Below are 13,537 nucleotides of genomic sequence, written 5' to 3' on the forward strand. Positions count from 1 at the left end.
AATTCCTGCAAGCAGGAAGCCCTGAAATACTGCTTTAATATCTAGCACTTCTAATTCATTTGGGGCAAATCCCACAGAGAAACGGTGGAGAGGGGAACTACCAAGTCCAGTTGTTACTGGGGTGTTATGCCCTTCATGCACCATGCTGGCTTCCTGACAGTTTAGTAACACCCACCACTGCCACCTGTGAGAAGAAAGAAATGACTTCCTTCTTGAAACTACCAAGCTAATTAAACTTATATTTTTGAGATTTTCTGCCATTGTTCAAACCAGTCTAAAGCAGAAATCTGCCTTTCTAATATTTTTTCTTCTTTTGCCAAAGTCATTTTTGGTTGAGAGAGGAAATACGGATTACAGGACATGTTAAAATACATGTGTAAATGTTTGCCAACAAATGGCAACAGCTTTCTAAACAAACTGGAGGAGTGTTGTGATATGACAACTTCCCATATAACATTGTTCTAAAACCGTCAGTACCAGATGTTAGCAGTGGCTGTATTTCTGGGGCCATATACTTTTTGAAATACAAAAACAAATCCACCGGGCACATGGAAAAGGGCACCTCTTGGGAAATTCCTCCCCACATTGTATCAGTTCAAAAGATTTCAAGTTCAACCAGTCTTTTCAAAATTCCCCCCCCCGACACATTATATTTCATACATTGGTTATCAGCAAGCTCCCAGTACATTTTTTTCTGACACTCCTTTCTCTGCTTACGTTCAGCTATCACTGGAAATCTCATCACATGGAATAAAGTTTACTGAAAACTTTTTATTGTAATCAAAAAGTGACATAACAGGGCTGTAATGTATTCTGCAAATCATTCTGCAGATATTTCGTAACTGATACCAGCTTCTTCCGCCAGGCAATTAAAAAAAAAATTCAAATGTGAAAATTTTCACAGTACAGTAAACTCCACCCAAACTAATTAACGGTGGTTAAAAATAAGATGCCCCAGCAAAACCTTTCATGTTACATGGTCACAACTCACAATTCTGTACAAAATGTTCACTTTTATAAAGCTCTGATGTAAAAATCAAATAATCAAGCAGCAATATTTTAAGTGCAGCACAGGGTCTTTCATGTCATTATTTACAACGCTTGAATTCGTTTACATTTTAACAAAATTTAATACAGATGACTTAGGAATTAAGTCAATTTTTTCTTATCTGTCATTCTATATAGTGACAGATTTAACTTTTTGGTCATCTTTCTCTTTATCTTTGCTCTTCTTTGATTTTTTCTTCTTGTGTTTGTGTTTTTGGCTTTTCTCCAATTCTGATTCATTTCCAGTGTGTTTCTTATGCTTCTTATGTTTTTTGTGTTTCTTGTGCTTCTTCTTCTCTTTCTTCTTTTTCTTTTTCTTGCTGTCTTGACTCTCTCCTGAGCTGGCACTGCTGCTGTGGCTTCGAGTTTGACTCTCAGAAGGGCTTTGACTGCGACTGCGGCTAACACTGGGGCTGCTCTGACTTTGACTTCTGCCTGCTTCAGGCTGGTCAGCTGTGGCAGGGGCTGCTGCATCCTCTTTAACTTTATCAACAGCTTTTTCTTTCGGTTCTTTAGAATTTTTTCCTGCAGTTTCCTCATCTTTTGCAGATACATTACTTTCACTGTCACTTTCATTGTAGTCTGGCACAAATGCAGCCTCATCAGTTTCTCGAGTTGGATCAGAAGACAGCCGTGAGGGGTTGCTTACCTGAGGCTTAGGCTTGACACCAGTTTTATCATTTTGTCCAGTCATGTTTTCTTTCTCATTTTTTACATCTGGTGATTCTTGTCTCAAAGGTGGCTTATTGCAACCCAAGTCTTTATTGCTCGTTATTTCAGACACGTGCTTGTCCTCCTTTTCTTTCTCCTCCTTCTCCTTTTCTTTCTCTTTCTCCTTTTCCTTCTCCTTTTCTTTCTCTTTCTCCTTTTCCTTCTCCTTTTCTTTCTCTTTCTCCTTTTCCTTCTCCTTTTCTTTCTCCTTTTCCTTCTCCTTCTCCCTTTCTTTCTCCTTCTCCTTCTCCCTTTCTTTCTCCTTCTCCCTCTCCCTTTCTTTCTCCTTCTCCCTCTCCTTTTCCTTCTCCTTCTCCCTCTCCCTCTCCTTTTCCTTCTCCCTCTCCCTCTCCTTTTCCTTCTCCTTCTCCCTCTCCTTTTCCTTCTCCTTCTCCCTCTCCCTCTCCTTGTCCTTCTCCTTCTCCCTCTCCCTGTCCTTCTCCCTCTCCTTTTCCTTGTCCTTTTCCTTCTCCCTCTCCTTTTCCTTGTCCTTTTCCTTTTCTTTCTCCTTCTCCTTCTCCTTTTCTTTCTCCTTCTCCTTCTCCTTTTCTTTATCCTTTTCTTTCTCCTTCTCCTTCTCCTTTTCTTTCTCCTTCCCTGAATTTTTATCTAGAGGTTTGTGCTCCTCTAATGAACGCTTGGAATCATGAGTAGTTTTGTGATCTGACTGCTTTCGGTCACGTGGAGGACTGTAGCTGCTCCTTTTGGAATCTCCAGTGCCCTTTTTGGAGGACTCTGCTCGTTCATCTCTTGGTTTACTTTTTTGTCCTGATGTAGATTCTCTGTTTCGAGAAGGGGAGTCTTTTCTCCTTGCTAATTCACTTTTTTCATCTCTACGCTTGGAACTAGAATGCTCTCTGTTGCTATCATGGTCAGATTTTTTGTCTCGGTTAGGAGTAAAGTCTTTAGCAGTGGATCCACGACCAGAATCATGTTTGTCTGAAGATCTGCTGTCTTTGGAAGATTGAGAAATATTTTTTCCATTTCCTTGTTCAGTTGCACGTTCTGAGTGGTCTTTTTCTGGCTGAATACTGCTCTTTCTCTTCTCAGAAGCGTCTTTGTCTGACACAGAATGATCTCGCTCTTTGGTTTTCCCTTTTTCATTTGACATCAAACTTTTTGAACTTTTTGCATCATGCTGGGAGCTTTCATAACTCAACTCTTTTGCAGTTTTCTGTGTTTTCTCCAAAGGCTCAGTCTCTTTTTCGTTGTGTTTTACAGGATTTGGAGGCTTACTACTCACATTTTTTACAACACTAGCAGGTTTTCCTATATTTGAAGGTGGCTGGGTAGATTTAATGTCTTCCTCTTCAGACTCAAAGTCGTCCTTATCCCACTTTGACTGAGGAACCTGGATCATAATAATGACATCTTCAGCAGGGGCAGTTATATCATTATTATACTCCTCCATTGTCTTGATGACAGTTCGTTTTGTATCTGGCTTCTCTTCAGACTTTCTAACAGGGCTTCCTCCAGTAGAACTTGTACTAAGAAGAGAAAAAAACATACATTAATAAGTGGGTAGAGATGCAAGCACAGCTGTCTTTTATAGTATTTTATAAAATGGCCTTTGTTTCACTCGTAAATCTTCAGTATTTTTTCAAAAGATATTCAGCAAATTAACAGATGAAAAAGGATGAGTCCACTGGCTAAGATTATGAGCAATCAATTAATTTAGTATCTTCCTACTATGCATTTAATTAACAAAGACACGAGATTATCAGATTGGGGACTGTCTGATCTGGTAATTCCTTGCTGTCCTATTTCTATCAATAGTAGATAAATTAGATATATATTCTTGTTTCAACAAGTAAGCAAGCAATTAAGGAGCAATTAGGGGCTCAAAGCTGCACAGTGTATTGGCAACCAAGATGCTATTTCTGTAAGTTATAATTTCATGTCACTCTAACAGAAGACGATCGCTGCAGTACCTTGCAATTTTTAAAATACAAAACACTGCACTGTACAGACACATCTGTTATCCTTGCCTTTAGCATTAAGCTGGAGGCAAGACAGAAAGGACACCGCGAAGAGTCAATGTGTAGCAGTATTCAAAAGGGTAAGGATTAAGAGGGAAAAAAGACCCAGAAGTAAGGGTCAACCATATCACCCATGAATTAAGCTCATAAGCTTTCCGTTCACTACAGGCTGCTTGTTTGCTCCCACCACATTTGATTTGGACCCACGTACAGTTTAACTGAAAAGCTCAAAGATGATTCACTCACTCAGTGAGCATGGGTTTTGTTTTTCCTTTCATTAGTTATCAGAAGGACTTTACATTTTAGAGGGGAAGGAGGGAGAAAGCATAGGAGAAGAAATGATTAGGTACCTGGTATAATCTACAAGAGTTGAACCAGATCCATCAGCTGCTGTTACTTTTCTTCTCGCTTTTCCTTTCACTTTTTCTTGTTTAACTTTGCTGCTGCTTGGCTCAGCTTTCTCAACGGGTTCTTTCACAGGTGGCACATTTTCTCCACTCACAATCTTTTTGCCAGTTTCTCGGTTAAGTTTAATCTTTTTTGCAGGAGTGGTAAGAAAAGCAGATTTATCCTTTTCTGGAGTTCTCTCTCCTTTTTCACCATCAGGTTCAGTTTTTCCCTTCGGTGATGTTTTTGATTCAGCACTTTCTGGTTTAGAGGCCTTTATCGAAGTTGCTTCATGTTCTTTATCAACCTTTTCATCTGCTTTTCTTTTTCTTTTTTCAGCTTTTGCATCAGAAGGTTTGCTTTTTTCAACAGCTTTTTTTGACTTGTCCTCTTTGTTGGAGGGTTTCTCTGACTTGATTTCTTTTGTATGGTCCTTCTTTGTCTTTTCTTCCTTGGCTGGTCTGGTTTCTGGGTGATCCTTTGTCACTTTTGGATGAACTTTCCGCGGTGTACCAGTAGCCTTCTCATCCTTTTGAGAGGAAGACGTTTTAACGCTGTCTGCTTTTGGCAACTCTTCCTTCACTTTTTTCACAGGAGGTTCGATTCGAGGCGATTTTTCACGATCGGTGTCCACCTTCTCTTGGGAAGCTTTAGCTGGTTTTATTGCATTGTCTTTTTTAGGAGGAGCAGCCACTTCTGCTTTCCGTTTTGCCTTGTCAACTTTTGCTTTTGGCTTATCCTTCTCTTTTTTCTCCTTTTCAGACACTGGTTTGAAAGCAATAGAATCTGCTTCCATAGGTTCATCTCTCACAGGTGTGGCATCATCTCTACTTGGAAGCATGAACAGAGAATCTGTTTTAACATCTTCCGCTGTACCTGGTTCTCTTGGTTTTCTTGCACTGTCTAACAACTCAGCAGTGGGAAATCCTTCATTCTCATCCCCTTTTCTCCTCTTCCGGTGTTTTTTATGTTTATTTCCTTTGCCATCTCCCAGTGGATTTTCAACCTCCTTCTCTTTTGATTTTGTAGGATCTTTTATACCGTGGCTCTCTCTTCCAGAAAGTTTTTCAGGGTAATTTCCAGCTATATTACGATTTCTATGGCTCTGCCCACCGGCATAATCCTCCCTACGTCCCCGAGCATATGGTGAATTCTCTCGTCTGGTTCCAGGTGGACCAAACCTATCTGGAGAAAAGTTCTCTCTATTTACTGGAGGTCGAGGTTGAGCACCAACAGCATAGCCCTTGTAGAACTTTTCATACCATTCTCTATAGTTCCTTTCCCATTCTCTGTATCTTTCCTTTTCAAAAGGATCTCTGAAGTCAACAGATCTGCCATAGTAAGCTTTTATATCATACGGTGGAACTTCTCTGTATCTGTTAAAATACTCCCTTTCTCCTTCCCCTTGCGGTATAGTCCGTTTAGTGGGAGACTGGCCTCTAAATACTGGAGACCTAGACCGAGAATGGTATCTTCTGTATGGGGGTGACCTTGACCTTGAACGGTGATAACCATGTGACCTTGACCTAGACCGATAGTTACGACTCTTCCCTTTGCCTCTTCTTGGATACGGAGGAGATCGCGAGTAGGAACGAGAATGGGAACGACTAAACGATCGAGAGTAGGAGCGGGAGCGGGAAGAACCTGATCTTGACTTGGAGTAGGTATATGAACTTCTAGAGTAAGATGAAGCACTATAGGGAGACTTGGACCTTAAAAAAAACACAACACAAAAAACAAAGAAGAAGTTAATTCAAAACAGTCGCTCTCCCCATTTTTTTCTCTCAATTCTTTTTTTTTCCTCTCCACATGCTTATGTCAAAGCTTCTTTCAGCTGCTGACATAATGCTACTGCAAACTGAAGAACTTGAAAACATGTAAAAGTTTTTGCTTACAGACGGAACAGTTGCTGCTTTGTTAGTGTAAAAACATACAGGAAGAGTAAAGTCTATTTCCACTCACTTCTACTATATTGACTACCATAGCTATTGATTGATTTCAGGTGGTGTATACTGGCCTCTGCTGGTACACAAATGTACATTTTTTTCACTACTCAGCAACTACAATGCGATGCAAATCATTTATGTTGCAGTAAGATGCAAAAAACGCAAGTCTTAATGGCTACAGTGCAGTACCAAGTATCAAGAAAATATGAGTTTGTCTGAAGACAGTAAAGCTCAATTCTACAATGCCAGCTTAGACAATTTAACTTCACTGCTTATTTGGCAATCCGTACAGGATACATAATACTTTGTACTGCAACATTACATGCCGTAAGATTTAATAAACTTCTAGCCAGATGTCCTAGCAAAAGTTTGCACGTTTCTAGTTCTAGCCAAGGCAAATGACCTCATTTCAAGTAAAACAATACATAAAAGCTTTTAAACGGCTTCTAGTAATATTATGCATCAATGCCATTACTCTTAATAAAGATATTGACGACATTACTAATAGACATTCAGACTATTAGTAATAAACATTACTAATAGTTATTCAGGCTGCTGCTCAAGCGATTTTTTGGGATAAAAAATGTAAACTATCCTGAGTATCTTCCTTGACAAGTTTTTCTTCAGTTAATTTTTGAATCACTATTTCATATTAATCTGCACATACTCATTAGAATCATTCTTCCTCTGAAAGTCCTTCAGCAATTTAAGAATTCGTTAGAAACACGTCTGATCTTTTAAGTCCTAAGGAAAATTTAACAATGTAAACAAGATACTAGCGCAAGCCACCAGTTTGCAGTCCAGGTTAAAATCTCTCCATGTATCCATATGAGATAGACAAAAGAGGAAATGAAGACAATTTCTCTCACGTATCTCCTCCAAAGTGCACTGAAGTAATGGTTACAATCAGAATAGGGAGACAGAGAACATCTAGCAACTACACTTATTCACTTTTTGGCCTCCTCAGGGTTACCAGGAGGTGAAGGATGGTTATACAGATGCTTTAGTAAGAGACACCTGCTTCTTAATAACTGCTGCCAAATGATAACTATCAGTCAACTGCAAGCTCTGCTGTATCTGAGCTACGTAGGAAACTCCTGTCACTGCTAATCCCTTGAATTATCCAATCCATCTAAAGATAGTGAGGTGGAGTGGAACTCCTCCTGATTCTTCTAGACAATCTGCTTCTCCATTACGGACATGTAAAGCAGTTACCTGGAAAACGAACGCCTACGCTCCTTTTGAATCTTTTTATATTCCATCAATTCCTTAGCAAAATCATTTGTAAACTCATCAAGTTTGGACTTTTTCTTTTCCCTGTTAAAATAAGTTTGACCTTTATTACAATTATAGTTTGACCTTTATTACAAAAAGACATCAAGAAACAAAACATGGCCAATATGAGAAAATGTATACTGCATGCAAATGCAAAAGGTGAACATCCTATTTATGCAAAAACAGTTTAGAATTCCTACGAGTTTTAGGGAAAGTTTTAGAGTTACATTTGTCTTTAGTTTTGCATGTTTACCATCCACAATGAAAATGTATATTGGAAAAAAATGTTCTATATGTAACTTTTGCTTATGTCAGACGCACTTTAGTGTAACTGCAGCCCGATATGCTATTGAAATACGAAAATGAAAAACAACACAACTTCATTGAGCCAAATACTTACTCCTCTTTAAGTCTCCGTTGTTCTCTGTAAAACTCCTCCCTAGATAAAGGAGGTGCTTGTGTCGTTGGGATGGCATTTGAATGAGCCGTTGGTACTGCTGTTGGTACCCAAGCTGATGACATGTTTGCAGGAGCTGGGGGATATCCTGGAGGGGGGACAGGGTACCCAGCTGATGGAGGCTGACCAGGTGGAAACTGAGGAGGAAACTGTGGTGGTGGTACCCCCGGTGGAAGAGGAAGTGCATGGGGAGGTGGAGGATACAAGGGAGGTGGAGGCACAGGCACAAAGACTGGTGCTGATGCTGGCAGTGTTGGGGCCTGAGTCCTTTGTGTACGTTCACTATGCGGGCGTCCTCGATTTGTACTTCTAAAGAAACCCAAAAACATGTGTCACTGATTGTTACACTCTGCCCTGATTTTAAAGAGGAAAGTGAATGGAAGCAAGAAAACAGTGGGGAGTACTTCCTGTTCTGAACTTATGTGTTTTTCTCCCTGCTTTCTGTTCATTTGTGCCTACACACATTTCTTGATCCTCATACTTGCTTTCCACATTCTTACCCTCAATAGTTCCCCCAGTCTTCTCTGCTTATACTCAGCTTTGCAACTGTGGATGGAGGGTGCCTATGCTTAAAGAAGACTCCTATTTCACAAGTGCCAAGTGCCCACTGCTCCTCTGCCACTCCTCGATATACTGTAATACTTCAAACTTCTGATCTTCAAAGTACTGCACAAATATTAACTAATCTTCTCTTGAACTTCTTTTTAACATCTTCCACATAGGCTTCCTATGTAGTTGCCTCATGATGATGCATTTGGCCTGTTCTTGTTCCTGAATTGTTGTTATTTTCTTGCTTACTGAATTTGAGATTTTAAATAATCTGTGAGACGGATCCTTGTTTTTGTTTTAAGATTTTATAAAGGTAACGCACACTTACAATCTGTCTGTAACAAATATATACCAGAAGGAAGGACAAACTCGACACTATGATTAATAAATAAAATGGACTCCTCTCTCTCTAAGTAAGAGAAAGCAGCTTGCCTGTTTGAGAGGTCTAAACTGAAGAAACTCCAGATTGTCATAAAATCAGAGCATTGACTTTTCCAACAATTTGCTCAGTCAGTATCAACTAAGTTGATAAAAAGTAACGTTGGATGCCGAATTCTATTGTGAAATCAATTTTGTCAGCCACATTCAGCCAGTAATCAAAAGGGTGGCTTTCCATCTGATCCTTTAATTATATTTAATTTGTTCATGTAGTTACAGTTTCCTGAAAAAGTATTAATTTTTCAGAGTCCTCTTCAATTATGCACTGGAGTTTTCTTTTAAATAGTCTTACTGGAAGCACAGATCCCCTTCTTGTTAGAGCTAATTCAAATAGAATCATTTAAAAATTAATTATCACTTATATTCTCTATAACTATCTGTACATACTTATTTCATTATTAATCAACTGTTGTATAAGTTATGTGACACTGCCTAATTGAACAGGTTACAAGTGATAATGTATTAATTTCTGCAGAATATACTTACAGTTCCCAACCTGGCCTGCCGCCTGCTGAGCGAATTGCACCGGCTCTCATGGGATGACCTTTTGGATTGGATAGGAAAAGGAAAAAAATCCCATTCAGTTTATCAGAAGATTATTATTTTTATTTTTTTTAAAAGAAATTCTAAAGCTGCAGATATTTACCAGTTGTGGGTATTGATTGTCCTTGTGGACCCAGAAGACTTTGTAATGCTGGTTGTCTTAGTACAGGAACCTGATAGCCCTTGTGAATAAATGCAAACTGTTAGAAATAGGCTCTAACAAAACACAAGAATCACTGTATTTGTTGAAATAAAATTTACCTTTTCTTCCAACAAACTGCTGATTGACAGAGGGGAAGATTTAGAAAGTTCAGCGGCAGTCATCAGAGCAGGAGGTATAACAGCATCTGCATCGCTACGGACAAAAAGCCAACAAACCAAATACACCCTTTTGAAATGCTACTTGAAATATAAAGTCAAAGGTAAGAAAAGGCTGACTACTGTAAATTGAAAAATGAACTAAAAAATAATCTTCACCAGATTCACAAATAGAAAGTTGGTCAATTCCAAATGAAGTACTAAAGTCAATTTGGACTACTGGTATTTAAAGAGAAAGTTCAACGGCCAACTATTTTATTATGCTAATTGCAAAGGAAAGGCTTAGAGTATGTATAAACCCCACACTGAAACATTTTGGAAGATGCAAGAACAAAAATTCTATTAGGAAATATGTTTATGTGCTAGTTCAGAGGCTGTCTTCGAGGTTCTTTTAAATTGTAATTCTTTGTTCTCAAGCCGTCCTCCTGTACAACCTGACAGTCTTCTCGACAGAGCAATTATTTACATTCAAGGCATAAAGTTGAAAGGATATAAACCCTAAATAGTAGTTAGTATTTTCAATATATTTTCGTTGAACTTCTTTGGGTTGCAAGCTTAGACTTTTATGTTTGTAAATACTTCAAATTTACAACATTTTAAAGATCTATTATCCAAATCTACACGTGTCACTGACTACATTATCAGTAATACAGATAATGATTCTGACGTATCATAAAAATGATTACAAAACTACTTTAGAAAAAAAGTAGTTTTTCAAAACACCCAGTTAGTTCTACCTGTAACTGAACTTGTATAGTTTTCATGAAAACACCATCTCCTCAGTAAAGGAAAATTAATACACTCAACCAGAAGGTTTGACGTGATAACTGAATGAATACTTTAGGAATTGATTGTCATTTAAATAAAGGGCTGCTAGGGAAAAAATGTTCCTCTTACAAGGTAAACCTGTACTGAATGACTGATAGGGAATCAAACAAGAAACAATTCTGAGAAAGTCCTTAAATAAAGTACACTTCCAACTTATCAAACTGTCCTTATTCACACTAAAAACAAAAAGCAGAACTTCCACAACTATTTGGAACTGTCATTAACGATCCATAAATCACTGAGAAGTTTGAGAGGAAGAATCTAACTTCAGCATTTTGATGTCTTTTACACTTGCGTTGATCTACAGATTTACTTACTGAAAAGGTCCATCTGGCTTTTCAGCGCGGAGAGACAGGGACACTGCTGGAGGGAGATCAGAGACAATGACAGAAGACGGATTTACTGGCAGCGCAGCTGCCACAGGCTGACCAGGGGCCAAAGCAGCAGAATGAGAAGACAGAGAAGCTAATGGAATCATTAGTGGATCTTGCTGTCTGGAAATTGTTGGCCTCATTAGAGGCTGCAGGTTGCGTGTTATTGTTTGTCTCATTAGTGGTGGTGGAGGTGGTGGTGGTGGTGGTGGCTGCTGCTGTTGTTGCTGCTGAATCTTACGGAGTCTTTTTGTGTAGCCAGTTTCATTTTTGAAGTTGTTCACAGCCTATAGATGGAAAAACATTTACAAAAGTCACATGAAAATTCAGCAAATGTATATAAAAAAAAGTTTCCAAGGAGTAAAATTACTTGTGTACTCTTGTAAATGTATTTTTATTTAAAATACTTAACTTCAGTGTTAACACTGAATCCAAAAGTGAGGCAATCATGTTAAATAACATATTGACCTGAATTTACCTGACTGCCCCTAAAGAGCTTGTGAGCTTCTGTAATAATGGATAATGTGTCTGAAAAGTAAATTTAGCCTTACTCAATTTAAAGTTAAATTAGTATTTTCTTCCCCCCCCCCCATTTTTTTTTTTTTTTTTACAAATAGATTTTTCTTATGAATAACTTATGTAAAAGTGATCATGTTACCTGGCGTAAGAACTTGTTGGCAATTAAAGCATCAGGAGACACATCTGTTTGATGACATGTTGGGCATGTATGTTCCTCAGATTCCAGTAATGCTGTTCTGATACCTGTGAATCATTACAGTCAAAACATAATTTTTTAGGCAAACTAAGAAAATTTTGGGGGCTCTAGTCAATTATAAAACCATGTGCATGATTAATGAGTGAATATGGTCTTGAGTTGAGAGCATAAAGCTGTAAATGTTCAATGGCATATGCAGCAAATAACTACAAAGTTTTGATATTTCATTTCTTATAACATCGGAAGCTGCAGAGTAGACTGAGTCTTGCCATTTTGACTAGTCCTTTTTCCCACTACTAGTCAATCAACCATAAGGTTAGCAAATAAAACATTTCTAAAAATAGTAAGTTTGGGTTCTAAAGGTTTTAACCAACTCTTCCTAGAAGGTTAAATATCTAACTACCCACTGATTGCAACCCACAGTAAGTTAGAGCTAGAGTCCACAGTAGTCAGAGTTGGATATATAATAGTAACACTTTATTTAATGAGAAAAAAGTCTGGAGACAAAGTAAATGCATTTGATATCTAACATGGTAATCACCTGCACAATTTTGTACACTTCTCATACTCCTCTTTCTGCATGTGGAAAGGATTTAACTAGATACTTAAAAAGAGGAAAAAAGTTTTTTTTTTTTCCCCCCTTTTATACCAAAGAAGTTCTTTCTTATTCAGGCTACTCTTAAGCATTAAATAGAGCTAGTAACAAACTAATCTCGTTAGCTCCTATTTTTGCTTTCAGGTTTGATGATCTGAATTAACAAACGTGGGAGTAATACTTACATTCATCACAGTAACTGTTTCCACAGCAGGGAATAACAACCGCATCTGTCATTATATCTTTACAAATCAGACACAACAACTCATCTGGAATAGGATCATCTTCTTCAGAGGAGGAGGATGGATCCTCTGGCAAGAAAGGAGGCTTCTCTTTCTTTCCTATAGCATAAGCTTCCCTTTAGGGAGGAGACAAGAGGGGGAGAGGAAAAATAAAATAATTTGAAGATGAAGAAATTTTGAAGAAATTGAAGAAATTTGAAGAATTTCAAGACAACTTTTTAAAGCTTTGGGCTTCATCAAATAATTTTATAATCAGCCTTTTAAAAATATAGGTGTTCAATTCAAAATACTTTTCTACAGTCACAACACTAGAAGAGGGAGCGTCTATCTATCCTTTCTGGAGAATTCTCCCATGCATTAGCTCAACTGAGATGAAAAATTAGCCTAGACTAGGAAAACAATTGGCAGCTGGAAATTCTGTGAAATGAACCCCTTCTGTGCCAGAGGGTAAAATCTAAGTTGTAGGGTCAGGATAAATTTAATCTCTAAGAAATGACACTTTTCTAAATTAAAGTCATCGACCTTGCAGCTTCTCCAAAAGGAGATTCAGAAAACAACAGAAAACAGAAGTACTACCAAACTCTTCTAAAACTGGAATAGAAGCAACTGCTGTCCTCAGCACAGGCGGATGCCCTTAGTTTATATCAACAGGAAAACCGCTGTTTCACGTGTGAGATCTGACAGTCAAAGGGGGAGGAAATATTCTGGGCCACCTGATAAATTCCATACTTACGCATCAATTGTTGGTATTGCGTATTTTCCAGTGTTTGTTAGCATAGCACCCTTTGTGTTAGGATCTTTCACTTCCATCATGAAACTTCTGGGAATTCCTGTGCTCTTTTTAATCCTGGGAACAGACTCAAAATTTTTGTCCTGTTAAGAAAAGAAATTCAGACATATTTCATCCTAAAAGTCACGCTTAAATGACATTTCAATGATTAAGCAGCAAAATCCTTAATCCTCTCCTTTTCTCTAACATGAGGACTGCATGGTTAAAATATTTGTTTTCATAAATGAATACTGCCAAGATGTTTCAAAGGTTTAGCATCATTTTGAACTCAACAGACATTCATGTGGCAAAATGTCTGGCTCCTTAGGGGTTAAACGTCCCCTAACTTACTTTCCAACAGGACAGA

The 13,537-nt window shown here is 38.2% G+C and overlaps 1 protein-coding gene across 1 annotated transcript in view; it reads right to left on the reverse strand.

Annotated features, from left to right (window-relative positions):
* Positions 1 to 751: 751 nt before the first annotated feature.
* RBBP6 (RB binding protein 6, ubiquitin ligase) overlaps positions 752 to 13,537 on the reverse strand; it is a 31,464-nt gene continuing 18,678 nt past the window's right edge. The window contains exons 7-18 of the mRNA XM_032197265.1: positions 13,135 to 13,274; positions 12,345 to 12,517; positions 11,508 to 11,611; positions 10,796 to 11,136; positions 9,594 to 9,687; positions 9,436 to 9,514; positions 9,276 to 9,333; positions 7,746 to 8,111; positions 7,286 to 7,387; positions 4,088 to 5,836; positions 2,342 to 3,245; positions 752 to 1,837 (exon numbers count right to left, since the gene is read on the reverse strand). Of these exons, the coding sequence (XP_032053156.1) occupies positions 1,178 to 1,837; positions 2,342 to 3,245; positions 4,088 to 5,836; positions 7,286 to 7,387; positions 7,746 to 8,111; positions 9,276 to 9,333; positions 9,436 to 9,514; positions 9,594 to 9,687; positions 10,796 to 11,136; positions 11,508 to 11,611; positions 12,345 to 12,517; positions 13,135 to 13,274 (4,770 nt within the window). The 3' untranslated portion in view covers positions 752 to 1,177. The remainder of the gene's footprint in view (positions 1,838 to 2,341; positions 3,246 to 4,087; positions 5,837 to 7,285; positions 7,388 to 7,745; positions 8,112 to 9,275; positions 9,334 to 9,435; positions 9,515 to 9,593; positions 9,688 to 10,795; positions 11,137 to 11,507; positions 11,612 to 12,344; positions 12,518 to 13,134; positions 13,275 to 13,537) is intronic.

This window comes from Aythya fuligula, chromosome 15 (genome assembly GCF_009819795.1).
Source record: "Aythya fuligula isolate bAytFul2 chromosome 15, bAytFul2.pri, whole genome shotgun sequence".
Lineage (NCBI taxonomy): Eukaryota > Metazoa > Chordata > Aves > Anseriformes > Anatidae > Aythya > Aythya fuligula.